Genomic DNA, 26912 nt, shown 5'->3' with positions numbered 1-26912 from the left:
AAAAATGCCTTTCATTTCCTCTCGCCCCGGAGCAGCTGAGGGCAGGCAGCACCCGCGCCCCGCCCGTTCCACCTGCGCCGCCGACACTGTCCCTTACAAACAGCACCGTGGCTGCTGCGGACCTGCCCACGCCCCCCCGCGCCTGGAGCGCACACCCTCGCCCAGGCTGCGTGCCTTTCAAGACCAGGGCCTGCCCCCCCAGGATCCTATCGGGGATCCCCTCTCCTTCATGCCGCTCCAGCTTTCTCAAACCTGTCACAACGGACTTGGCCTCCAGACCTTGGCAGCATCTCTCCCTTCCTCCCCGTGGCCACCCTGTGCAGTGCCCAGCCCTGCCTTGTGGTTTTCACTGCTTGTATCGCCAAGCCGAGGTGGGGTGAGGGTGCCGGGACCAGACAAGGGCAGGCCCGGGCCTCCACGGGACTTGCGGTGCTGCTGGGAGTCGCGATCATCTCGTGCCAGGGGCGCAACGGTGACCCAGGGTCCCGCAGAGCCCAGGCCCTCCCCCGGCGAGCCGACCTAACCTTCTCGGGGCTCCGGCCGGATTCCACTCGGGAAACAGCCAGGCGCGCACCTGCGGCTCCGCCCGCGCTCGCGTGGCGCGGCCTCCGGCCCCACCGCGTGGGAGCGGCCCGCGCGTTCAGGGCCCGCCGACCCTCGGGCGGGGCAGGGGGATCGCAGGGTCCGCGGTCGTTAGGACAAAGCGGGGTACGGGCCTGAGGTACAGGCTCGGGGACCCCGCGCGGGCGGGGCTCCAGGCCCGCCGGCGGCAGGTAAGGGGAAGGGGAGGCCCACTTGCGGGGGACCAGCTCCCGGCGCCGCGGGGGTGGCCTCGGGCTGGGAGAGCGCTCAGCTCCGCTGCCCCCCGAGAGGCCCTGGTGGTCACGGGCGGCTCTGGGGAGAGCGAGGGTGTCATGTCTGGTCGGCCAGCAGCGCGATTAATAGGCTGGAGGCAGGACTAGGAAGACGGCCACCTCGGCCCAACGCAGAGCCGGAGACCGCCCGACGAGCCCCGTAGGGAGCCGGCTGCCGCCATTCCCCTCCCCCCGCTGGCGGGTAAGGCGCGAGCGGTTTGAGGGAAGACGCATGCGCAGGAAACTGAATCCTAACTGGGGGAAGCTTGTTCAATAACCGCGACAATACGCAGGCGCCAAAAAGCCTGTCGGCTTTGTGCAGGTGGGCGGGGCTGAGCCTCCGGCGCTAGGGCGTCACCACTGGCTGTTCCGAGCGGGCCGGCTCTCGACAGTGCGCCTGCGTTGGAGCGCTGTGTGACGCAGGGGGCGGGCGGCGCCTGGCTGCGCGTGCGCAGAGCTTGTTCAAAGGGCCTTATTTAGGTTGCGCAGGCGCCCGCTAGCCATTTCGCTCAGCCACGCAGAAGTCGTGCCATTAGGTGAGTGTTTGTTGCTCGATGTGAGCCGTCCAGCGGCCCCTGAAGATGCCGATTTTGCGAGGATTGTTTGTCCCAGGTCCCTGTAGAGCCTGGGGTGGGGTGGGGGGATCCTTCTCAAGGTACGGGCTGCCGCCAGGGCCGCTGGGGCCTGCAGGCCGCGCCGACTCTATTGTGTGAGATGTCGGAGGAGGCGGAGCGGAAGCGCGGCCGCCATTTCCTTGCCTCCACGCTGGCGCCAGGCCGGGCCCCCTGCGGCTTGGTCCTCGGGTAACTAGAGCCCGGGCGGCTTGGGCGACCCGCCCACTGGCTTTTAAGAGGGTGTTTGGTGTTGGAGTCGCCGGGGCTGGGACTTGTGCCCGGACTCGGTTCTCATTGAGGTGCCGCGGGCCCGCGGGGTGCCTCGCGGGGGAGGGCAGTTCAATTTGAACAATTTCCAGGGCTGATCCTCATCCCCTCCGTGCAGTCTGCCTCGACGCCAGGATCCACTAAGAGACGATGATGTTGGGTACCGAAGGCGGAGAGGGCTTCGTGGTGAAGGTCCGCGGCTTGCCCTGGTCTTGCTCGGCGGACGAGGTGCAGCGTTTTTTTTCTGGTGAGTTTGAAGCGGAGGCGGGAGCTCGCGGTCAGGGCTGCGGGGCGGGCGGCGGGCCGGGGAGGGTCGGAGAAGGCCCGGCCCGGCTAGGGGCGCCCCCTGGCGGGGCGCGGGCGGCGGCGCAGCCGTTCCCGCAGGGCTGCTCGCGCCCCGGCGTCCGCTGTTACGCAATGGAAACAGCGAAAGCCCCGCCCTCCCGCCTTCTGGGCCTTCTGTTGCGGCCTCTCTGGCGGATTTTTTCCCCTTTGTTTTGGTAATCCTCACCCAAGGATATTTCCTCCATTGATATTTGGAGAGAGGATGGGAGGGAGAGACATGTATTGATTGCCTCCTGCACGCGCCCCAACTTCGCTGTGGACGGAACCTGCAACTCGGGATAAACCTGGGAATGAACCTTCCGTGCGTGGGCGTCGTTCTAACCACTGAGCAGCACGGGCCAGGGCGGAATTTTTTTTTCCCCCTTTACTTACCTTTAAGCGCTAGCCATTCTGTGATGCCTTCGAAAGGATAAATTGGATTTCCCCCTCAACCCTAAGAAAATTGCCTAGTGGCTGGGCAAACAGTAATATTTTGAAAACCTTAAAGTATAACAACTTTACAATTTTGGCATGTCCTTGAAAAGGAGGCGTTTTGGTTCCTAGAGTTAAACTGTCATTTTTAAATCTTAGAGACAGTTTTCCTGATCAAGATTTGGTAATTAAGTTCTTACCTAGTTCTTGATCTGGCTCCTTTTACAGTTGAGGACACGGAAGCCCAGGCAAGTTCAGTTGCCTAGTAGTTTTTCCCCAAGTAATGTAGGTTTCCTGTATAATTTCTGCCAAAATATCCTTGTTTCCATTAGTGTAAGAGTAGACTGATACACATTGACTTGGAAGAATTCTGCAGGTTTTGGAAGGACACTTGTAGTATTGACTAACTATCTGAATTTAACGGAAAGCAACCTGTTAAACAAGAACCAAGTACACTGGAAGCCACCTTGCAGTGGGCAGGACTGGGTTTGGCTTCAGCTGTTCAGCTTGGAGCATTTTAGCTTTGTAACATTGATCCCCTTCAGGTGAGTATTGGCCCTGCAATTTGGATTGTAATGTCACTGCTAATAAGATTTAAAATGATCAAAGGTCCCAGACCAAAAGTTGAAACAAATATATTTAGGAAATGCATTAAAATAATAAGGTTCAGAATTAACTTACTGAGAAGTTACCAATGATGTTAATGGAGACATTTGGGTAGTGAGCATTTGGAGATTTTTGTTAAGAAACTTTCAATATTGGCTTTTATTGATGGATTGAGAATAAAGTTTGATCTGGAGGGGATAACAGCTTAATTACCGCGAAGAGACTCTAGGAGTCGGCAGTATCTTGGTCATTTTAGGCTTTGCATGTGATCTACTTTGTTGGGGCGTGAATAGGCATTTCATCAGTATCACCCAGAGGTGATTTTAAATTTTAAATTCTGTATTAACGGTTGTTTTCTTTCCAGACTGCAAAATTCAAAATGGGGCTCAAGGTATACGTTTCATCTACACCAGAGAAGGCAGACCGAGTGGCGAGGCTTTTGTTGAACTTGAATCAGAAGATGAAGTCAAATTGGCCCTGAAAAAAGACAGAGAAACTATGGGACACAGATATGTTGAAGGTTTGATTTATGTTGCCCTAGTAACAGTAAATAAACATTAAACAGAGATCTATTTTATCCCTCCTGAACTTTAGGTATTTGACCGCATGGAAATGGTCACCTAAGGGTTTGTGGCAGCTCTTCCTAGATTATCTAAAGACCCAGGAAGTCTGAACTTAGTTCTCTAACTTTCCAAAATTGACTAATTCTAAGCACCTCTTTCAGTATTCAAGTCAAACAACGTTGAAATGGATTGGGTGTTGAAGCATACTGGTCCAAATAGTCCTGACACGGCCAATGATGGCTTTGTACGGCTTAGAGGACTCCCCTTTGGATGTAGCAAGGAAGAAATTGTTCAGTTCTTCTCAGGTATGTAGTCGTGTTTGTTGCTGAGCAGTGAGTTTTGGCTAGCTCCTGGCAACATGACCTAATAGACCTTAAAGTTGAGCAGCTGAGATATTTAAACATATTTATATGCAGATGAATTAATGTTTTCTTCCTGGAGACCTTCATATAATTTAGACCCATCTTAATGGTGGAAATTAAGTATTTTGAAAATGCTAACTTGCCTGTATTTAGTATTGTAGTTCAGAGTAGATCTTTGAGGATTGTCCTCAACAACTTTAACTACTTTCCTCACAATGCTGTTCAGCAAAGTACTTCACGTTAAAGGTAAGATCCCTAAACATTAGATTAGTGTGAGTTAGGTGGTTGTAATTTATGGCAGGTGTATATGTTGTAAGACACGTTGGGTCTTGGACCAGAAATGTCTCTTAACGGTCTAATTCTCTTTATGCAGAAAAACTGATTTAGCCAGGAAAACCTAAATTTACTAAAAGTCAAAGAATAATTGAATGTTATAGTCTTAGTATCTGAAATACAGAGACTGTTTTAAAGTTGTTCTGGGCCTAACGTATTTGAATGTTTTCATGCTGAAGAGCTGATAAAATTGCATGTTTAGTAGAATGTTTGATCCTATATCTAAAATACTATTACTTGATATTCATGGTGTCATAAACTGGAATTAAGAACAAGACATCCTCTCATGGTTTAGGGTAGTATAAATTAAAATCCTGACTGTTAGAGGTATGTATCAAGTCCTAATATTTTGCCAGAATTTTTGAGATCAAGTCTGTTTTTATTGTTTTATCTAAACTGGTGAGAATTCAATGCTGTCAACGTTAAATATGAACATAATTTCATATCTTCTAGGAAAGTGCTTTAAGCCCTTTTTGTAAGCTTGGGAATGTATCCACGGAAAGGATTTTTCATAGACGGAATTTCCAGAAGTGAATCATACTACTGTTAGAACATAAAATGCATGATTGTGCTGTCTAGATCAGTTTATTTGTTTGCTGAAAGTTTAGATTGTATGTTTGTCAATGATATACTTAAGCAATGTTTCAATTTGTATATAAAATGTTTAAATGTGTAAATTTTTAAAACTTGAAGTTCCACTAACGTAAAACATTGAACTATAAAAATGAGGCAAAAGGTGTTTCTTGAATTTAGTAAAACTGTTGTATTTAATGCTTGAAACTTTTATTAAGTTATTGTGTAATTTTCAACATTGAGTAGATAAGAGTGTTTGTTATTTGTTGAATTCTTAATTCATCCTGTGCTCGGCAAGTTTTTTCTTTGTGCCATGGGTGTGTTAAGAATTGTTATACTTAGTCATAATGGAACTTCATATTACTGCAATGCATATTTAAAGAGTACTTGTTGAAAGCATACCGTTCACCTAAAGTTAAAATTCTGGTTTATTTAAAGCTGTAAGAAATCATTTCTGGGCTTGTGATGTTAATATTGCCCCCCTACTGGGGTTATTTGTCCTTGGGTTGAAGGGTTGGAAATCGTGCCAAATGGGATAACATTGCCGGTGGACTTCCAGGGGAGGAGTACGGGGGAGGCCTTCGTGCAGTTTGCTTCACAGGAAATAGCTGAAAAGGCTCTAAAGAAACACAAGGAAAGAATAGGGCACAGGTGGGGATGGATGGTTGGTTGGATTTGTCACTTTTCTTATGGTAAAACATTAAATCCATATTCTCTCTGCTTAGGAATAATAAATTTTTCTAGTCCCAATTAATTGATGTTTGGCCACAATTTTCGAACTTTACACTATGCCCAAGTCCCATAATGCATTCTGATTAAATTTTAGATTTTAAAATTGGTCTTAGTTAATTTGGTCTACTATATAATTTTGTAAGATCTATTTAACCCCAATCAATTGAGTTGAGAGACTATGGCTTTTAAAAAAATGTAATGCAAACCTGACTTTAGCTGTAACACCCACATAGTAAATTAATATTACCATAAGAAAATGTGATACTTTCTGATCTTGTTTTTAAAGTTGAAATGCAACAAACTTTCTTGCTGTATAAATATTCTGCATATATATATTAATAAGCATAGCTTTCAAGAAATTGTCACAAAAGGTTTTATTCTCTTCGCTTGTGACTATTTTTCATTGAAGCATGCGCTTACCTATGCTGATTCCTACTAAAAGCATAGGCTGGGGTATTTATTGGCGAAAGAAAATGTGTAGTGTGGGCTAGACTGTTGGTGGAGGCTGGCTTTTTAGCCCACTTGCTATACGTGCTGCCAAAGGATTTAAGACGTGAAATGTTGAAAGTTGAGTGGAATCTTTTCCCTCCTAAAACATTTGTTTATAGTACTCCTCTCCACCCCTAAAGGTGGGCTTCTCTGCTTTAGAGGAGTGAGTTTTCTATAAAGTTTACATGAAATAATCTTACAATTGAGTGAATTTCTGGTCATTGCCTATGCAAGTATAAGAAATCTGGCTTTAAATATTAGTCAGTTTCATGGCTATGACTACATTGTTTTCTTGTGTAACTAAATACCTGTATGACATGAACTAATTTTTCCTCTCCCCTCCCCGTTCCCTTCATGAACAATGCTTTAGGTATATCGAAATTTTTAAGAGCAGTCGAGCAGAAGTCAGAACTCACTATGACCCACCACGAAAGCTTATGGCCATGCAGCGGCCAGGTCCCTATGACAGACCTGGGGCCGGCAGAGGGTATAACAGCATTGGCAGGGGAGCTGGCTTTGAACGAATGAGGCGTGGAGCTTACGGTGGAGGTATGTGAGAATATGCAGGTGTGAGGAGGGTGGTTCTTGTGTGTTGTCATTTGATTGATTGTACTTTTTGTCTTTTAGGTTATGGAGGCTATGATGATTATAATGGCTATAATGATGGCTATGGTTTTGGGTCAGATAGATTTGGAAGAGGTAAGGTAAGAATTGAATTTCTCAACCAAAGGCTACTTACACATTGTCCATCTAGACCTCAATTACTGTTTTTCAGGAATGTCTGACCACAGATATGGGGATGGTGGCTCTACTTTCCAGAGCACAACTGGACACTGTGTACACATGCGGGGATTACCTTACAGAGCTACGGAGAATGACATTTATAATGTAAGTGTGAGATGAATTCATAAGTCAGCCCTTTCAGTAGAGCAGTAAAAACCTGGGGCCTTAATTCTGCCTAAGTGAAACGGGATGTTATAAATTTTTTGTAACATTAGAAAGTTGACTTGATTCTCTGAATACCTTGTATTTAGTTTTTTTCACCGCTCAACCCTGTGAGAGTACATATTGAAATTGGTCCTGATGGCAGAGTAACTGGTGAAGCAGATGTTGAGTTTGCAACTCATGAAGATGCTGTGGCAGCTATGTCGAAAGACAAAGCAAATATGCGTAAGTGTGATTTCACTTCACTGTCTCGGGGAGTCTTTACAGGTGGTTGTGTGACTGACATGCAGAAATAGAATAGAAAGGATGTATGAGAAATGGGTTTGCTGATGGTAGGTTAGCTCTTGGGGATGTTAAAATTTTGTGGGTTTTAAAATTTGTGACAAAGCATTTGTGGTATTTGAAATATATCCAATAAACAAGGCAATTTAGGTGAATATTTAAGATAAAAGATTAGTTTTGGAAAGCTGCATAATTAAAGTAAATCAACTGAGAAGCAGCTAGAATTTTTTTTATACCAAAAAATATTTGAAGTTCAGTTCTTTAAGAACTTAGTATTCTTTCACCAACAAACATTTCAATTTTTTTTTTTCTCATTTCAGAACACAGATATGTAGAACTCTTCTTGAATTCTACAGCAGGAGCAAGCGGTGGTGCTTACGGTAGCCAAATGCTAGGAGGCATGGGTTTGTGTAAATATCGCTTTAGTGTCTTTTTTTTAAAGCTAACCTTGTATGCCTTTTCTCTCATTTCAGAACACAGATATGTAGAACTCTTCTTGAATTCTACAGCAGGAGCAAGCGGTGGTGCTTATGGTAGCCAAATGATGGGAGGCATGGGCTTGTGTAAATATCGTTAGTTTTTTTAAAAACCAAAACGTTTATATCTGTATAAGTCAATTATATAAGTTAATTTATATATCATGAGTTTAGCATATTAAGTTAGGCAAAGGAAAAAGCTTTTAATTTTGGGTCTGACTTAAATCCTTGAGTTATGTAAAACTACTTAGAATAGATAACTAATTTTAAGTACTTTGTGGGGGGCGTTAAACAAGTGGAATTGTTTATATAGTATAAATCTAAAGTGAATGACAGCAAAAAGCATAGGATCAAAATAACTTAAATTTTTGGACAAAATTTGTTGGGCATAATTAGGTGTTCAGTGACACCTATGTAATGACAATAGCCTTACCATATCAAGTCATGGGGAGCAACCCCACTGATTTCAGTTAAACAGTTTCGTAAGTTTTTCTCAAAATGCTTCAATGGAATCGTGTGGATTTAGTCCTGCTGATGTGTATGCTTTTGGCCAGTTGGTTTATAAATGTTTGACTAGCTCAAATGATAGAAAGGTAGTCTGTTCATAGAAAATAGGCAAAGGGTTATAGTAATGTAAGATCAAGACTCGAAATCATAGATGTAGTTACAAGCCCGGTACCACCAGGTACCACATTACATAGGGAACAAGGTTCTAATGGTCTCTTAACTTAACAGCAAACCAGTCCAGTTATGGTGGCCCAACCAGCCAGCAGCTGAGTGGTGGTTATGGAGGTGGCTATGGCGGCCAGAGCAGCATGAGTGGATATGGTAAGTGTGTTTTTAATATACTTGCAGTAAGTTTTAGGTAGGTTTCTTTAGTTTGGGGAATATGCAGGCTCCTTTTTTGGCGAAATTGGGTTATTAAATATATGCTTTTGTTCCTGTTAAAACAGTTAATAGCTTAATTTGCAGGCCCAATTTAATGTGGTGGAGGGGGGAATGTTCTATAAATACACAACTTGGAATAATGTAGTCAGAAAACATCTGCCTCCATGTATTAAAACATTAAATAAACAGTTCTCTTTCTCTGTCTTTTGGTTAGTGTGCTAAATTCATTTTAGATGGAGGGAGAATTGAAAATAGTAAATGGGGGTTGGGTTCAGGACCGTATTTACTAGTCAGTTAACCTAGGATTGGTTTTATTTTTTTCAATTGGTCTAAAGAATGGTGATTTTGGTATTATAGTCTTACCCTACAAAATCCTTTTGCAGACCAAGTTTTACAGGAAAACTCCAGTGATTTTCAATCAAACATTGCATAGGTAAATATTTTCTCAAAAAATATAATTTAAATTCCCAATAGCAAATACTGATATGTTGTGCTGATACTTTTTCTATAGCAGTCAATGGCTCTGACTTAACTCCATGGAGGCTGCCATTTTGGGCACAGTGAGTTGCCTTTAGTCCCAGTCTCACTCCTGCCCACCATGAATAGGAAAAGCAAGACTGCCCCTGTGCTCCCTATTCATATATGCCATTCGATGGACACATTGTTGTTTATGGTAAAATTTTTAAAAATGCCTTGTTTAGTTTTAGAAACATGAAGTAATTTTGCAATTTTTGAAAAACACTAGTTTTCCTTTAAACTTAATTTTCCATGTTGATCCTGAAGCACCTGCTTTTTAAATGGTAGCACGAGAGTCTGGCAAGATTTTGGTACTGCAGAGAAAAGGGGTTCATTGAGACTTGTTTGGAGTCGGGAGTCCCTTTTCCCAAACATGCTTCTCGCCACTTGGACAGCAGCCATTTGTACTCGTATTCTTTTCAAACTTTTTCCTGGAATGCGATATTTTACTTGACTGATAATGTGATACTTCTCCTGACTTGTCAAATTGATCTCTCTGCAGGCAGCCAAGGAGCAGTGAACAGCAGCTACTACAATAGTGGAAGCCGTGCATCTGTGGGAGTGAACGGAATGGGAGGGATGTCTAGCATGTCTAGTATGAGTGGTGGATGGGGAATGTAATTGATCCTTATCACTGACTCTTGGTCAACATTATTTTAAAGAAGAAAAAACAAACAAAACTTAACAGTTTTGCAATACCAGCTTGTGATTTATGCTTACTCTAAGTGGAAATCAGGATTGAATTAAAAACTTAAAGGTTCATTATTTTTGAACACAAATATTCATCTAGGATGTAACAACTAAGTTGAGTAAACTATAACTGTTAAACAATTTTTAGCTTTTCTCAAGTTAGTTCTATTGTAGGATGTACTTAAGCAGTAAGTATATTTAGGTTAAAGAAGTTGAATTATGTTAAATGTTGCTCTTACATCACATCACATCGAACACTTCATGGAAGCATGTTGAAAAAACATGCTTTTTTGTAAAAATATAGGAGCTGTGTCTACAATTAAAAGTGAAACATTTGGCATGTTTGTTAATTCTAGTTTCATTTAATAACTTCCAAGGCATGTAAGTTGAAGCTTTTTTAAGTTAATGGGAAAATTTTGAGACGCAATACCAATACTTTAGGATTTTGGTCTTGGTGTTTGTATGAAATTCCGAGGCCTTGATTTAAATCTTTCATTGTATTGTGATTTCCTTTTAGGTGTATTGCGCTAAGTGAAACTTGTCAAAATAAATTTTCCTTTTAAAAACTGCACTTTGTCTTGTCTGTGCTTCAGTGTCACGTGGCCTGTTTCTTGGGCTCTATGCCTTCCTGGGCGTAGGTGACAGTGGCCCATGTCTCTGGCTGTGACAGAGGCTCCCTAGTTGAGGCTGTTGTGTATAGAGGTCTTCAGACTTCCCTCCAGTACAAGGTAATCATGGCTTTGGGCCCCTTGTGGACGGGCTCTGTGTTTGTGTGCTGCCTTTGACTTGCTAAGCACTTGCACAAAGCAGAGGCAGAAGTGCCCTCACTGCATGCTGCATGTCCACAGGGGCCTTCAGGCATGGCTGAGGAGGGAAGCATACAGCAAAGGGTGGCTGGAGCTGTCCTTCCTAATTGGATGGCATCTCTTCAAGTTTATTTTATATGGATTTTAGAGGAAGGGAGAGAAAAACATTGATTTGTTACTCCACTAATTTTTGTGTTCATCAGTTGATTCTTATATGTGCCTTGACCAGGAACTGAACCTGCAAACCTTGGTGTATAAGGACAACACTTGGACCAACTAAGCTACCCAGCCAGGGCTTTGCTTTTTGTTAATCATTACCCAAGGATATTTTTCCATCGGCTTTTAGGAGAGAGGAAAGAAACTGATGTGAGAAACACATTGATTGGTTGCCTCTTGCATGACCCCTGACCGGGGCCTGGGCCAGGGAGGAGCCTGCAGCCTTGGCTGGAATTGAACCCAGGACCCTTTGGTCTGCAGGCTGATGCTCTAGCCATCGAGCCAAACTGATTAGGGCTGAGTTTTGTTTTTCTTAAATATATTTTATTGATTTTTTACAGAGAGGAAGGGAGAGGGATAGAGAGAAACATTGATGGGAGAGAAATAGATCAGCTGCCTCCAGCACACCCCACGCTGGGGACGCGCCCGCAACCAAGGTACATGCCCTTGACCTGAATCGAACCTGGGACCCCCCAGTCCATAGGCCGACAGTCTATCCACTGAGCCAAAACCAGCCAGGGCAGGGCTGAGGTTTTTTTTTTTTTTTTTTTTTTTTTTTGAATTTTTATGAGTTTATTTCATCCAAACTTATAACAATTGCTGAGAAGCAAAATCTCATCAGATTGAAAAAATGCTCTAGAAAATGGCAGTTTTACCACTTATTTTATACATCAGAGAGAGAAGAAAGAAACAATTTGTTGTTCCACTTAATTGATTGATTCATTGGTTAATTCTTATATGTGATTTGACCAGGGGTCAAACCCGAAACCTTGGCATGTCAGGACAACACTCTAACCAACTGAGCTACCCGGCCAAGGCTAATGTTTGTGTTTTACTTGGCAAGTTTAACCCATTTACATTTATGGTGATTACCAATATATCTGGAATTTGTTCTTCCATCTTTTTTTTTTTTTTTTTTTTTTGTGTTCTTCCATCTTATTTGGTTATTTCTACACCTTCCAGTTTTTTATGCAATTTGTTAATTTTTTTAAATTGAACTGGGTGTTTCTGTTTTGCTTTCTTGTGTTTGGAGAATAATAACACAAGAAAAAATAAAATGGAATAAACATGCTAAGAGAGTCACTGAAAATGGGGGGAGTTGAGCCGGGTCAGTGTGGCTCAGTTGAATGTTGTCCTGTGCACAAAAAGTTGCCGGTTAGATTCCCTGTCAGGGCACATACCCAGGTTGCTGGTTCCATCCCCAGATGTGTGCCCAGCAGGAGAAAGCTGGCATGGAGCCACCTGTAAGTCCTGAGGAAAGGAAAGGATGCCTGAGCTCCTCTGTTTACATCAGCAACCAGGGAAGAACCAGGAACCTTACTAAGATTCTTTACAAACCGCAGGGCTAGTCACACACAGACCCTGCAATGCTTCCCCTCTAAGGGACACTGATTACCAGAGAGAGTGTCTGTCCTCCCTCCATCCTGATCAAAGATTCATCTCAAGAGTCTCAAAGCAATTGGATAGTTTCCACAGCAGGAGGTTCAGCAGTGACTCAACCTCCTCTTTTCTATGCGTCCCTTCTATTTGATGTCAAACAACCATGGAAGATTATGTACCCGAGTCGTAACTTCTAAGTGCAGTGGTTCTCAACCTTCTGGCCCTTTAAATACAGTTCCTCATGTTGTGACCCAACCATAAAATTATTTTCGTTGCTACTTCATAACTGTAAGGTTGCTACTGTTATGAATTGTAATGTAAATATCTGATATGCAGGATGGTCTTAGGCGACCCCTGTGAAAGGGTCGTTCGACCACCAAAGGGGTCACAACCCACAGGTTGAGAACCGCTGTTCTAGTGTCAAATGTACCTTCACTTTATTTTCTGCCTACATAAGTCCCTCTCACTCCCCCCAAGTCAGAGCACTGTTCCAAGGCCCGCCCTCAACAAGTAAGTGTTCAATAAAACTCTTTTCTTAAGTTTACAGAGTCCGTTTTCTTTTCCTTGACAGTCCTGTCCAGGATTCCAACAGACACATGGTCCCCTGGCACCAGGGCTGACAAAGGAAACATTGGCAGCACTAGTAGAGTGTCTCTGAGGAGCCCACAAAAGCCCCTTTTAGAGAAATGGTCACTTTGAACACCTAAGCCCAGAGAGCAGAAGCAGACCTCAAGGGACTCGCCACAAGGGGTCATTCCTTCCCCAAACCCCTTCCAGGAGGGTTGGGCAGCAGGGAGGTCAGGCTTGGGGCCTGCCACACCCCCAACCCAGAAGGTGTGAGACAACCACCATGTTGACCTGGCCCCAACAGGAAAGAGCTGATTGGCCTAATATGGTCACCTGACCCAACAGCAGCCAATCAGTAGGCTGAACTAGAATTTGGTGAGCTGATTCTCTCTCAAGAATATAAACTAGGAGCACCTGACAGGGTGTAGGAAGGGATAGAGCTGAGCTGATATGGGGAGGAGGGGGAAAAGGAGGGGATGTGGGATCACAGCCCTCGGGATTGTCCCAAGCCCAGTGGTGAGGAAGCAGGAGTTCTGGGGATGGGGTGGGGGAGGGTGAAAGCAACAAGGCAGAGGAAAGATGTGAAGAGCAGAGGGGTAATAAGGCTGGTTTTAAGATTGGCAAGAGCATACATTGAGTTTCTTTATGGCAAAGGTTTGGTTTGAACTCCAGTGAACATCTGCAGACTCCGGCTGCTGAGCCTAGAAGCCATCCCGGGTCTAGTTCCGGGCCAAGGTCCTGACTATCCCATGGTTCCTGTTCTTGTATATCCACGAGGTCTTGCTGTCCAGTGTGTCCTCACAACCAGAAACGCCCATTACTTGAAGTAACAGGAGTTGGACTGTGTTTCCTGCAAGGTAAGAATGCAGCCGCAAAGAGAAAGTGAAAGATCACCAAAGGGCCAGGACGCAAACTGGCATCACCAGGAACAGAGCCCAGCTGTGCCCTCAATGGACTTCACACCAGGCAGTTCTGGCTGCATTTCCCCCAATAAAATCCTCCTTTATTGGGCTGTATTTAATTCTGTGAAAATATGCCTTATTATAAAAACAGAATGAAAGCCATAAACCAAACCTCAAAACCTCTAGCAAAACAAGTTCCTGTTAATGTATAAAGTAATTGCTGTCAGGACAGTCCCTTCAACTTATTGCTTTTGTCGCTTGTTTCTTGAGATCACGGCTCCAATGAGGCCCACGGCTGCCAAGCCCACTCCTGGGATGCCAGCCGCCATGATGGCATCTCTGACCTGGTCGCTGCGGGGGACTCCGTAGCGCAGCTCGTTCACGAAGTGCTCACAGTTCTCGCTGGTCACCTTGTAGAGCATCTGCCCCACCAGCTCCTCCGCCCGCTGCACGATCTTGCTGGGAGGCAGCGGGGAGTACTTCTGGTCGTGCTTGTTGTTGACATGGTACTTGTCTTTCCCGGCAACAAAATAAAGCAGCTCCTTCTTCACTATGGCCTTGTCGGTCAGGGCGGACATGAGGCTGGCCGCCCCCGCTCCCGCGATTTCACTTGGGGGGGCCAGGTGGACCACATATCCATCACCAACGTAGACGGCCCAGTGTCTGTAGAAGGGGCGGAAAATCTCAATCAGGTCTCCAGGGTTGGGCTCTGGAATGGGCGCCCGCATCTTCTCTCCTGCTGTGGACCCTCAGCTGCGGGCTGGAGTTTGCTTGGTCCGCTGCGTGAGTGCCCTTCCTGAAGTCCGGAAGGAACCGCCCGCCCACCTCTCGGACAGAGGGACAGAGGGACGTGGGAGGCTGCGAGGCTGCGAGGCCGGCGCTGAGTTTTTATATAACGTGCCCCCTCTCACCAAACTAGAACATTTGTTTAGAAAATTCCACAGGTGAAGTAAACTAGAAATGGTTTTAGGAAACAAGTTACAGAGGTTAAAAAAAAGGGGGGGGGGGGCCTTGGAGCTTGGGAGTGAGGAAGGTAATGGGTAAATGCTTGGGGGGGAGGGGGGGAGGTGCAGGTGTGCTCCTAGGAGGGAGAACTCAAGTTTTCTTTTTCAAATTGAGGTTTTAATCTTCATTTTTGCCTCATTCCCAAAGATCCAAGACCACTTACGACAAGCATGTCAAACTCAAAGGCTTAACACGGGCAAATAAGGTTTAAGTTTATGTAGGCCGCCAAAAAAACCCCAAAAGCTTCAATTTTCATAGAAACAGGTTTATTTTGATAGAGATGTGCTGAATACAAAGGGCTGAAATAAATGAGTAATCATTGACATGACATAGAACATTTTGATATTTTTTTCTTGAACATTATCAGACACTGAATAACCACAAATTAATAAGCATAATGCAAATAGACCTATTTTTCTTGTTCTCTGGAAGCGAAATATTTCTTGTTTGCACATACCGAACTAGTCCAAGACTAATGTGGAAATTGGCTGCTAGAGTGTTCACTGCTAGTGTTAGTGGAGAGAAATGGTGCGCCTGTGCATAAGCGAAATGAATGCAACACGGTTATAGTAATCAGTCATTAGCGAACGTTGTAGTTTGTTATAATGATGTTGTAAAAGTTACGAGATTTTTATTAAAACGTTTCTTACATAACCGTTCTATTGGCTGGGCCGAAAAATATTCATTGTTGGCCACAGGTGGGCCACGAGTTTGACATGCTTGACTTAACAAGCAAAATTCATTTCCTTTAAGGCTCCTGACGGAGAAGACCACATCTTTTTAAAAAATTGATTTCAGAGAGGAAGGGAGAGGGAGATAGAAACATCAATGAGAAAGAATCATTGATCGGCTGCCTCCTGCACACCCCCTACTGGGGATCGAGCCCACAACCTGAGCATGTGCCCTTGAATCAAACCCAGGACCCTCCAGTCTGCAGGCAGAGGCTCTATCCACTGAGCCAAACCAGCTAGGGCAAGACCACATATTTCTGAAAGTAAATCATTATTTAAAGTCTGGTAGACTGTAGATTAGGGCTAAAATTTGACATTTGCTAGAAAATGCTCTAGCATTAGGAATTTAAAGTATAGTTCCAGAAGTCCCTTCAGTGGATACTTAGACTGCAATTTGGAAACTACCACTCATTCACCATCCCTTTAGACTAGTAATTTTTTTTTTAAAGTTTTAAAAGATATATTTTATTGATTTTTTTACAGAGAGGAAGGGAGAGGGATAGAGAGCTAGAAACATTGATGAGAGAGAAACATCAATCAGCTGTCTCCTGCACACTCCCCACTGGGTATGTGCCCGCAACCAAGGTACATGCCCTTGACCAGAATCGAACCTGGGACCCTTGAGTCCGCAGGCCAACGCTCTATCCACTGAGCCAAACCGGCTAGGGCTAGACTAGTAATTTTGAACCATTTTCATCCAATGGCATACAAACTACTAAAATCTGCAGTACATCAAAAAATAGATTGTGTTTTTTTTTTGCCAATCTGATAAAATAGGTATGACTTTGATAGGTTTACAAAACAAAACAGTAGTAATTGCCTACTACTTTTGTTCTAAAGTGACTAAAAAATCAGGTGCCTACCTATAATAATAAAAGGGTAATATGCTAATTAGATGACATCTTCATTGATGTCCTTCCTGATGGGGCCGGAGGGAAGCCAGCCTGGGCCCCGGGTGCCTGCAGGCAGCTGGAGGAGGGAAACAGCTGGGTCCCGGGTGCCTGTGGGAAGCTGGTGCCGGCAGCCAGGCGAAGGAAGGCCTACTCTTGCACGAATTTTGTGCATTGGGCATAAGTACTAGAGGCCCAATGCATGAAAATTTGTGCCTAAGTACTAGAGGCCTGATGCACAGAATTCATGCAAGAGTAGGCCTTGGCTGCTTGGATCCATCCCTCGAAGCTGTAGTGGCTGCCTCCATCCTACGGCTGCAGCCCTGGCTTTGTCCAGAAGGACGTCCGGTCTAATTAGCATATTATACTTTTATTATTATAGATTTCTGGTACCAAGGACTGACCAATCAGATGCAATTCTATCATATGGCCTATATCAGGGGTGGGCAAACTTTTTGACTTGAGGGCCACAATGGGTTCTTAAACTGGACCGGAGGGCCGGAACAAAAGCATGGATGGAGTGTTTGTGTGAACTAATATAAATTCAAAGTAAACATCATTACATAAAAGGGTACGGTCTTTTTTTTTTTAGTTTTATTCATTTCAAACGGGCCGGATCCGGCCCACGGGCCGTAGTTTGCCCACGGCTGGCCTATATGTTATAGTTCAAGACGGCATTCACACCAGATGGTTGTTGTGTTGGCTGTTCTTCTTTAAATTTGACAGTCGGGAAGAGAGGTCAGTGCCCTTGACTAAAATTGTCAGGTATTGCATGTTTAAAAAATTCTTGCAGCACACCGGTTGGAAGTTGCTGCTTGCTCCAGACTCATTAGTTGTATTGATTAGCTGCAGATAAAGGCTTGTACACTTTGGAGCCTGGTGTGTACATTTTGCTCTGACAAGTGCTGAAGGTTTTCTCCTTTATTCCTGGGTGAGATTAGTTTGGTGGGACTACTCAAATCTAAGTCTGTAGGTGGCAGCATTGCACGAAGATGTGCGTGGGCCCTGCGGACCCCCCTGCCCTGCTGCATGCTCTCTGCTGGCTGTTAGTGCTGCTCTTCACTGTCGGGAAAGGGCTCTGGACACACAGGTGTTGCACTTGGAATGGATCATGTCGCTTGTCCAGCAGGTTTAGAGATGATTAATGTTCAGTGTGAGCACTGGTGTTCAGCTACAGTCTAAACCTAGCATTGGCTGAGTTATTAAAAGTGTGTGGATTGGAGGTACCTGGTGTTGAGAAGGCTCAAGGAGGGTTCCATCCTTGAGTTCTTGAGTTAATTTGTTTTACATAAAGAACATTTTTGTTGAAAACATTAAGGAAGGGAAAGAACTAGAAACATGGAGTAAAGCTAGTGAGTAAGAACATTCCGGTTCTTACGTTCCGTGGGCCAGCATCCTGGAGCTTGTTGGGAATGACCAGAACCTCCAGACATTGTCTGCATTGAACACCAACCTCCACGCCGCCCCATCAGCCTGTGCACGGCAGCTCGAGGAGCGCCGCCTTGGGCCATCTGTCTGTCACTGCCCAGGTTAGAAGGTTGCCAGACCAGAGGGTCCCAGAGGTCAGGTGTGTATCTGATGTCTGAGTGGAAAGTTTGCCATGCAGCTAGATATTGGTACCTGGCCCAAGGATTCTTTGTGAATAATGCTTGGCCATTTGTTGCTTGGGGGTTAGGAGGGGGGATGAGGTTGGAGGAGAAAATAAATGTGATTAAGGGAAGAGCACGAGTGTGGCACAGTGGTGGGCATGTCATGTACTTACTGAGCCTTCAGAATAGTACATTAGTGGGGAGGCATTATCCTGCTACCTTTTGTACGTGCAGATGAGCGCTAAGGCTCAGAAGTGAAGTGACTTGCCTAAGGTCCTCAGCAAGCGCAGTTCAAATTGGGTGCATTAAAGACAAGGTACATACATCTAATGCCAGACCAGTTCGAGGTAGCAGTCTGTAAATGTCTGGGGAAGAGTGAATATTTAAAAGCTCAGGGTAAGGTTGGATAAAACATGGCTTTGGGGTTAGGCATGGTTTTAGAGGCTGGCTGCACTGCATGCTGGGACCTAACTTCATGGAGCCTGTTTCCCATCCGTAACATAAAGGTGTATTTAAGGGAGTAGCTGGGAACCTTGAGCCAGGCTGTGGAGAGCCCTCCTGAGAAGGAAGAGGCAGGGCCTCCAGCAGGGGCTGGCCAGCTGGGAGCAGTCCAGAAGGACTGGTGGGAGGATGAATCCGAGGGGCAGTAAGGTGAGTGCACTGAGGGTGGAGAAGGCTGAAGCCCAGTCCACAAATGGACTGACTTTTGAGGCCATTGACTGTCTGGGGGAGGGAGGTGAGCATGTGCTCAGAAGAGGAAGCCTCTGAGCCAGTTTTCACAGCCCACAGCTAACACCTGTCCTGACTCTGCTTCTGAAATGCAAACCCCAAGGTGCTTCCCTCAGGTGTCTCCATGAGCTTGGGCGACAGGTCACTTCCCAATCCCACCAATGGATTTAACGGCCCAAGTTGTCCTTGGCTCACTGGGCAGAGCACAGCCTATTCCCCAGAACCCAGCAGGCTTCACCCCAAACACGGCCCCCGAAGGGCCTATTGTCCCGAAACGGAGCTTGTCCGAGGGGTCTTCAGGGGCGAACTCAGGTTGACACCAGCTCCTTTATTCCCTGCACGAGAGTGAGAAGCGACTTACAAGGGTGTGAAAGGGCCCATTTCTTGACTCAAGCAGGGAAGGCACACAGGGCAGTGCGGGGAGAGGAACGGATTACTCACTACACTAGTACAACTGCTGCAAAATAGGTTAGTTCCTGAAAAAGTGAACATGACAGTAGCAAAACCATGAAGTTACTTCGGACCCTAAACCAGTGATGCAGCCAAGTGAGAAGGAAGCTTCAATCCAAAGTTCATCCCATACAACTCTGAAGGTGCTGGCGGCCAACCCAGGAACCGCTCTTTCCTTAGATTCTCTTGGGAAACCAGCTCCGAGCCGCGAACCCCTAGGAGCCTGTGGAGGAGGAGCAGCGCTGCAGGAGCAGGGTGTGGCAGCTGTCACACACGCGCACGGGCTTGGGGTAGGAGGGCAGGGCCAGCTCGTTACTGGAGCAGGTGTTGCAGAAGATGTGGCCGCAGTTTCGGCAGTGGTGCTAGAGGACAGAAGAGAGGCGGTCACAGGACATGCGGTGCTCCCTGGCCCACACCCAGTCTAGACTTGCAGCCTTTCAGAGTTCATTTACTAATTCCAGGTCCCTCCCCCAGAGACTTGCCAATTTGGAAGGAGTTCCTCTAGACCAGGGGTGGGGAACCTTTTGGCTATTTATAACGAAATTTATGGATCATGCAAAATTATCAACTTAAAAAGTAGCCTGCGGCCCTGGCTGGTTTGGCTCAGTGGATAGAGCGTCAGCCTGCGGACTGAAGGGTCCCAGTTCGATTCCGGTCAGGGCACATGCCCGGGTTGCAGGCTTGATCACCAGTAGGGGGCGTGCAGGAGGCAGCCAATCAATGATTCTCTCTCATCATTGATGTTTGTATCTATCTCTTCCTCTCCCTTCCTCTCTGAAATCAATAAAGATATATTAAAAAAAAAAAAAAGTAGCCTGCTATATTTGGTTAAACATGTAATTAACTCACCCCTAATGCCCTGGCCTGGCCAGGCCAAATGATTTCATGGGCCTTATATGGCCCGTGGGCCACGGTCCCCACCCCTGCTCTAGACCTTTATTTCTACATTTATGTTCCTCAACAGCCCATGGAGTGTGGTGGAGTGGTGTGCACTCGGACTAAGGTTCTTTTTCTTTAAAATGGTTTTATTGGACTGGGCCCGGATCATCCAGTGACGGCTGCGTTTATGGCTCCTTTACTGGTCCGTCTTGGGGGGTGAGGGTGTCTTGCTCTGTAAGCTGAGCTGCCACACGTTGGGCGGGCACACAGCAGACGCCAAGACCCGGACCCGTGTGGCTTCCGCTCCTCCGGGCTCTACATCAGGCTGCCGCTGCTGCCGCTGCCGCTGCCTCTGCCACGCCCATCAGGCTGGAAGCACTGGCGTAGGGAGAGCCAGGCGTGCGGAGCCCCCCCCACCCCCAGCAGGCCTTGTGAAGGGCTGGTCTCAGAGGCAGCCTCGCTCGCCTGGGCTGCTGCTGTTTTCCTTAGAATTGGGAAGTTTTGCTTCCTCTTTTCCACAGAGGGTTTTAAAGGGACAGGCGAGAATGTGCATCCATATGGCAACAGATGGGGTGGTGGTGCCAGGGTGGCAGGCATTCCCCTTTTGGTGAGGACTCCCTATTTTGCTTGGGAATCTAGCCTCTGGCCAACCACGGTCCTCAATCCTGGACCAAAGGCTGGGCCCAGGACCTGTTCTCGAGACCTGGGGGCAGGCTATCCAGGCAGAAAAGCAGGTTCACCGGAGCAGGGCAGCAGGACCGAGTGCCCTGCCCAGGTGACCTGTGAGCTTTGGGTGCTACTTGGACGCCTGTCCCAAAACCCGCTGCCCATCGGCTGCCCACTGATCCTTTTTTTTGACCAACTTGGGCAGGTTTTGTTTCTGTTGCTTATGAAGACTTTTCAATGATACATTCACTTAGACCAGTTCTGTACACAAGCAGCCCAACTCCCAAAGAAACTGCCAGTCATTGAAAGGACTGTGCTGGGGACAAGGCCCATGACTGACTGGGGGCACCCTGCATGGGCCAGCACACCAGGCGTGACCACATACCTTTCTCCGCGAGATGGAGAACTCCTTCTCACACTGCTTACAGTGGGTAGCTTCGTCATCTTTCAGCCAAGTGTGGCCCTGGGAGGAAAGCACATTGATGGCCGGCTCCTGTGTTCTGGCTGCTCAGTACCCAGTTCCCCAATAGCCTCATTCCTCTCCAGGGACAGACCTGGCCTGGCCTGTGGCTCTGGTTTTCAGCCTAAGCACGCTGTCCCCTGGGCCTCAAGCCGGATTCTCCAGCCCCCTGTTCACTACCTTCCAATAGAGGCCTCTGGCTGAGTCCTGAGAGTCAGGGTTGCAGCTCCAACCCTGGCTGAGGCACTCTGAGTGTCTCTTGAACTGGCAGGAGGGAGAAAGGCCAGCCCTTCAGCCAGACAGAAACCATCCGCCACGGGTCCCTGTCCCGGGAAGCCCCTCATCCTGCGAGCACCGTGGGGAGGCGCCTGTCTCCACTCTGTGGAGGAGGTACCTGAGGCTCTGAAAGGGACCTAGAAGCCTGATGTCTATCTGTGTGCAGGGCAGGGCACACGCAGCCCAGCAGCCCGGCCGTTACATGGAAGAAGCTTTCACTCTACAGGGAGGTAGAGAAACAGACAGTTGTTCCAAGCCCAGTGCTGGTCGGTGCTGCGACCCTTTGCTGCCTCTGACCTGTGTGCACTGGAGGGGAGATGCCCGGTCATCAGGTCTCTGCTCCGGCGTATACTTGGGGGAGCAGCTGGCCCTGCTGTCACCACCACCGGTGGGCTGTCGCTTCTGCTCAACTGCCCTGGGCCACCTGGCCACACGGTCCTGCTCGGTGGTGTCACGCTGCTCTTCCCAAAATGACCCGGCCTCCTGCCCCACTCAGGGTGCCGGTGGCCCCAGAAACGGCGCAGGCCCCACAGGGGCAGGGAGGGCTCTGGTCTCACTCGGAGGAAAGACCTCACTCTCCCTATGAAAAACACCTTCCTTCGCCAGGGCACCTGCATCGGGGCCTGTGTCACTCCAGCTGGTGGCAGAGGAACAAGTCAGGAGACGGTTCCCGTGGGCCTGCCGCTCACCGGCACGGCCAGCGCAGCAGTGACGCCGCTGTGAGCAGCATTTACCTCTAACGGTCAGGACCGCGCCTCAGCCGCTCAGGTTTCACCTGACTTCTGGGGAGAAGGCCCAGGCGCACGCAGGGTATTAGCACGGGCTGACCAATAGTCACAGAGCGGCTTTTATGCTAATAACAGGAATAACTCAGTACCTTCAGTGCTTTATTGACTTCCTTGATGTCTTCCATCTTCAGCTTTGACCTTTAAAAAAGGAGAGAGAGCAGGTTTGTGGGGTAATAACAGGAGTATAATATGAGTCGTTCTAAAATGTTTCCCACTTTTTTATAATCCCAGAATCGCCTCATCCACTGGCTCCCATGTCCAGGTCTGAGCTGAGCCTGTGGACTGAATCTGGCCCCAAAACAGACCGTTTAGCCTGCCAGGATGGAAAATGACTGAAATACTGCGATCGTTTGAGAATTCTCTCACAAAAGCCCAGGGTTCTGGGTCTCTGGGCAAACATTCCTGCACGTGACGGCTCGGTGCCGGGAGGCTCCTGTTCCAGGCACCCACACCCGCAGGGTCCAGCCTCCTGCTGACCGCGGGGCAGGGGAGCGCATGGCCGCTGTCCTTGCTCCGTGTTGCTAGTGTAAGAGCATTCAGCCACATAAAAGGACAGCGGTCAAACGGGCAGAGTTAAGCTAGAAAACACAACACACTCATTTGTGGGGAGAATGGTCTGAGCCTTTCTCTTCTTTTCTTTTCTTTCTCTGACCACCACACAAGCTTTATTTGCACAAGCTGCGTGCAATGTTGCTGGGCTGTCCCGGGGAGGAGGGCAGGCCTTTTCTCTCTACCTGTCACTGAAATGTAAGTTAACACAACTGCAAGGGCAAACGACTCTGAGCCCCTATTTTAATTATGAGAAATTATGATCATTTTTTCCATCACCATGTATCCTCTATGCTCTCTTCCACCCCACACCCTCCACCCTGCCATCAGCACACTGCTGTCCATGTCCATGAGCTCTCTTTTCCCCTCAATCCCTCAACCCGCCCCCCCCCCCCCCCGGCCTCCACCACCAAAGCTACCTAATCTAAGGGTCAAAGTGTCAGTGCTCTGAGCATCAGGGCCTTTAGAAAACCCCGTGGCTTTCAGGAAAGATCACGCCCCCGCTGCCCCCCGACCCCCGCAGAAATAGGCCAGCGGATTGATGGGCCCGAGGCTGCCCGGGACGTGCCAACTTGGGAGCCAGGGCTTCCCCGGGGAATACAGCACAGCTGGTGTCTGTAACGGGGGCGGGGCGGGGGGGGGGGCGAGGACAGGCTTCCCCTCTCTGTCCCCCGTGTGGGGTGGGCTTGCAAGAAGGAAGGGGAGACAGCACTCAGCCCTGCTCGGACTGCACAGCCCGGCTGCGAGTCAGGCGGCAGCAGGGCAAGGCTGCCACGTGCAGGGCTGTTTCCAGACCAGGCCCAGCCGCATTTCAGGCTGAAGCCCTAGGACAGGAAGGTGCTCTCGACCGCCTGCGGGCTGTCCAGGCAGGAGAAAGTGGTGCTGGTCACTGAGAAGGGGGTGCACCGGGGCACAGCGGACCGTGCCAAGGCGTCCTTCCCTCCCTCCCTCCACACCACTGCACCCCCAGGAGCCAGCTGTATGCCAGCCCCACACCTGGTGCTCCTTGGCCTCATGGACACCCTCAGAGCGCCCTGTGCTCCAAGCGAGGGGCAGGTACCCAGCCTTGCCCACCGCCCAGGAGCCCCCCAGGGTGGGGACGGGGCAAGTACCGGCCAGAAGAGAGCAGTGCCGGGCGCTCAGCAGGAGAGGCGGCAGGCGGGCCTCAGGGTGGAAGGGTGGCCGGTAGCCCTGAGCTGGTCTAGAAAGATACAGCGATGGGGACGGCACCCTCACCTCACAGTCCCACCAGAGCCATAACATCTCCTTTCTTATTGCTTTTGTGGACCAGCCTACTGCACTGCTTTACCTAAATGTTCCGATTTTCCAGCCTGAGAAACACTAAGGGGTGCAGATCTGTGTCCTGTGTGTGTGTTTATAGTTGATTCTCATGTTGGTCCCACCTCTGGACCTTTCTGGTCCCATTGTATTCAGCACTGGGCCTGAGCCCAGGCTGTGCTGGTCACAGGAGCCCCATCTCTCTGGTCACTGCGCTTGTGTGAGGACCCAGGTGGGGGCAGTGAGTCAGCCGGGGGGCTGGGAGAGCTGCAGAAAGAGAACTCGTCTCACAGACCCTGCCGGGAGCCATTCTGCCCCCGTGGGCGCCAGACTAGCCAGGAGGTAAGCGACAGACAGTACGCAGAGGGGCAGGGACGGATCCTATGGCTTCTTTTGCTTAAGCCAGTTGGGGCTGGATTTCCGTCACTTGCCACCAAGAGTCCTGACTCATAAGGGACAAAGCTGGTTTGGAACTGCAATGATCACACACACGGACAAGCTGCACCATTTGCAGTGTGACCCATCCGAGTGCCTGGCAGGGCAGGACACCAGGGGGCTGTCCAGTCAAGAGGGAGACAAACTCCCAGGGTCTGCTCGGCTGCAGCACCGCCCAGCGGAGACGGGGCTGGCGGGCGAGTGTTCCCCGGGGAAAGGCAGGCGCACGCCCAGGCCGATTCTCAGCTCCAGGGCTCCCGGTGCTCCGACCTCGGGCAACCCTCTCAGCAGCCCTCTGGCTCCCCTGGGACCAGATGCTGTCAGTGAACGGGAGGGCTCTAGGCCCCGGAGGTCTCACCTCTTGGGGGCACCCTTGAGTAGCTGGCCAGCCTCCCTGACTGGCTCCCCCTCCTCTGACAACAGGACAGGTTTGGGACTTGAGTCATGCAGTGGCCAGACTCTTCATGGGGAGGGAGGGGAGCAGGTTCTTACTGGCTGAGGTGCAGTCCCATTTCCTGGAGGGCTTGTTCCTGCTCGTCACAAACCTTCTGTAACTCTGCCTTCTCGTCCTGGAGCGCTCGCAGCTCCTAAAATGAACAAACCAGACACTTGACACAGAATTGAAAGTCCTTTTTATAAGGTTTAGTAATCATAGCAACAAGCAGGTCAGAATGTTTTTCAAGAGTAAAAGGCAGCCGGGCTGGCGTGGCTCAGTGGCTGAGTTCTGAGCCATGAACCAGGAGGTCACGGTTGGATTCCGGTCAGGGCACATGCCCGGATTGCAGGCTCGATCCCCCGTAGGGGGGCATGCAGGAGGCAACTGATCGATGATTCTCTCATCATTGATGTTTCTCTCTCTCCCTCCCCTCTCTGAAATCAATAAAAATATATTTTAAAAAGAGTAAAAGGCAGTCCTCTTGTGTTAACCTCATTCAAGACAGGGTGATTCCGTGGGTTACTTCTCACTAGCCTGCTTCTCCAGAACGGACGGTGACATGGGACAGGAAGCAGCTGCATTCATCAGGGACATTCAAAGCAGTCACCCTTGCAGGGCAAATAAGGCTTTACCTGTCTGAGTTCCTTTTAAAATATCAAGATACACACACACACACACACACACACACACACACACACACACTAGAGGACCCGGTGCATGAACTTTGTGCACAGGGGTGGGGGTGGGGGGCCCCTCAGCCCCGCCTGCACCCTCTGCAATTCGGGACCCCTAACCTTTTTCTTATCTAGTTAACCTCTTCACAATTAAAAAAATTAACTGGAATACCCCCTACTCTAGGAACTCCTCTTTGAAAAAATCTCTTTATAATCTGTATTAAGTATTTTTATAGTATATCATTCTTCTTCTTTAACAGCAACTTAGAGTGGATGCATGTGCTTCTCATTCTTGCATCTGAATTTTTTCTTCTTGCTCTTGTAATAGCAAAGCTTATCCAATTTACATTTGCCCTTCAAGGGCTTATATTTGGTTCAGTTTCTAGTTGGCTCCCTGCTTTTTTTTTTTTTTTTTTTAATATATTTTATTGATTTTTTACAGAGAGGAAGGAAGAGAGATAGAGAGTTAGAAACATCAATGAGAGAGAAACATCGATCAGCTGCCTCCTGCACACTGCCCACTGGGGATGTGCCCGCAACCCAGGCACATGCCCTTGACCGGAATCGAACCTGGGACCTTTCAGTCCACAGGCCGACGCTCTATCCACTGAGCCAAACCGGTTTCGGCCCTGCTTTTTTTAAAGCAATAAATTTGGGTTGTGATAGTAAGCCTCACTTGTAATCAAGCCTGTAGGTCTCCCTATCTGAATATTTCTATAATACCTATCACTTTAGCATATCAGAGATTGTGTTCATTTATAGAAAATAACAATAAATGCCACCTGATCATTTGATCTTCTAGTAATATTTTATAGGAAGATGTATTATTCTAGTAATTTAACTATTACAAAACTGAGGCGTGCAGAAATAAATCACATTGAACAATAAAGAATGACTCAAATATCAAAGCACTGTACCCTTAGGGCCTCCCGTGCCCTGTGCCTCAAATATCATAGCATAGTACACAGTTCACATGGAACTCAGTTTCCTTTAAAATAGGAAGGGATCCCATACTCATGAAGCAGCTACTTCCACACATATGTTTTTAATTTAATTCACAGCACATACTCTTTGTACTAATTGTTGGAAAATCATCCCAGCAATTGCCTCTGTTCCTCTCTGTACTGTTGCCTTACATTCTGATGTCATTACTGAGCTTTTATCAGCCACTCGCTCTAATAAGATTGTGAATTTTTAAGGGCAGAGATCATGACTTGAGCTTGTGTGTTCCCTGTCATGGTGCCTAGATAAATACTCAAA

The 26912-nt window shown here is 47.7% G+C and overlaps 3 protein-coding genes across 12 annotated transcripts in view; 1 reads left to right on the top strand and 2 right to left on the bottom strand.

Annotated features, from left to right (window-relative positions):
- The first annotated feature begins 1323 nt into the window (after nucleotides 1-1323).
- Nucleotides 1324-10517, top strand: HNRNPH1 (heterogeneous nuclear ribonucleoprotein H1). Of its 9 annotated transcripts, none has more exons than XM_070416771.1 (14): nucleotides 1324-1390; nucleotides 1854-1982; nucleotides 3462-3617; nucleotides 3822-3965; nucleotides 5441-5579; nucleotides 6520-6698; nucleotides 6777-6848; nucleotides 6904-7037; nucleotides 7184-7319; nucleotides 7697-7756; nucleotides 7850-7909; nucleotides 8588-8680; nucleotides 9124-9173; nucleotides 9759-9847. In XM_070416771.1, the coding sequence occupies exons 2-13, from the start codon at nucleotides 1886-1888 to the stop codon at nucleotides 9171-9173; spliced, it is 1320 nt and encodes a 439-aa protein (XP_070272872.1). In that variant the 5' UTR covers nucleotides 1324-1390; nucleotides 1854-1885; the 3' UTR covers nucleotides 9759-9847. The 9 variants fall into 9 exon arrangements, with proteins under 9 accessions (XP_070272872.1, XP_070272871.1, XP_070272869.1 ...); XM_070416770.1 differs by having other exon boundaries at nucleotides 7850-7939; XM_070416768.1 differs by lacking the exon at nucleotides 9124-9173 and having other exon boundaries at nucleotides 9759-10517.
- Nucleotides 10518-13878: 3361 nt separating this feature from the next.
- LOC139010009 (phospholipase A and acyltransferase 3-like) lies at nucleotides 13879-14689 on the bottom strand. The gene has a single exon (XM_070414152.1). The coding sequence runs from the start codon at nucleotides 14543-14545 to the stop codon at nucleotides 14060-14062; it is 486 nt and encodes a 161-aa protein (XP_070270253.1). The 5' UTR covers nucleotides 14546-14689; the 3' UTR covers nucleotides 13879-14059.
- Nucleotides 14690-19069: 4380 nt separating this feature from the next.
- RUFY1 (RUN and FYVE domain containing 1) overlaps nucleotides 19070-26912 on the bottom strand; it is a 56782-nt gene continuing 48939 nt past the window's right edge. For both annotated transcript variants that reach the window (XM_070416762.1, XM_070416763.1), the window contains 4 exons: nucleotides 25035-25129; nucleotides 22370-22418; nucleotides 21142-21219; nucleotides 19070-19573 (listed from right to left, as the gene is read on the bottom strand). In XM_070416762.1, coding sequence (XP_070272863.1) covers nucleotides 19427-19573; nucleotides 21142-21219; nucleotides 22370-22418; nucleotides 25035-25129 — 369 coding nt within the window. In that variant the 3' untranslated portion in view covers nucleotides 19070-19426. The remainder of the gene's footprint in view (nucleotides 19574-21141; nucleotides 21220-22369; nucleotides 22419-25034; nucleotides 25130-26912) is intronic.

Source organism: Myotis yumanensis, unplaced genomic scaffold (assembly GCF_028538775.1).
Source record: "Myotis yumanensis isolate MYYU_CA2020_CCGP unplaced genomic scaffold, mMyoYum1.0.hap1 SCAF_5, whole genome shotgun sequence".
NCBI lineage: Eukaryota > Metazoa > Chordata > Mammalia > Chiroptera > Vespertilionidae > Myotis > Myotis yumanensis.
Note: the sequence above shows the minus strand (reverse complement) of the source record. Positions and strands in the feature narration are given on the sequence as shown.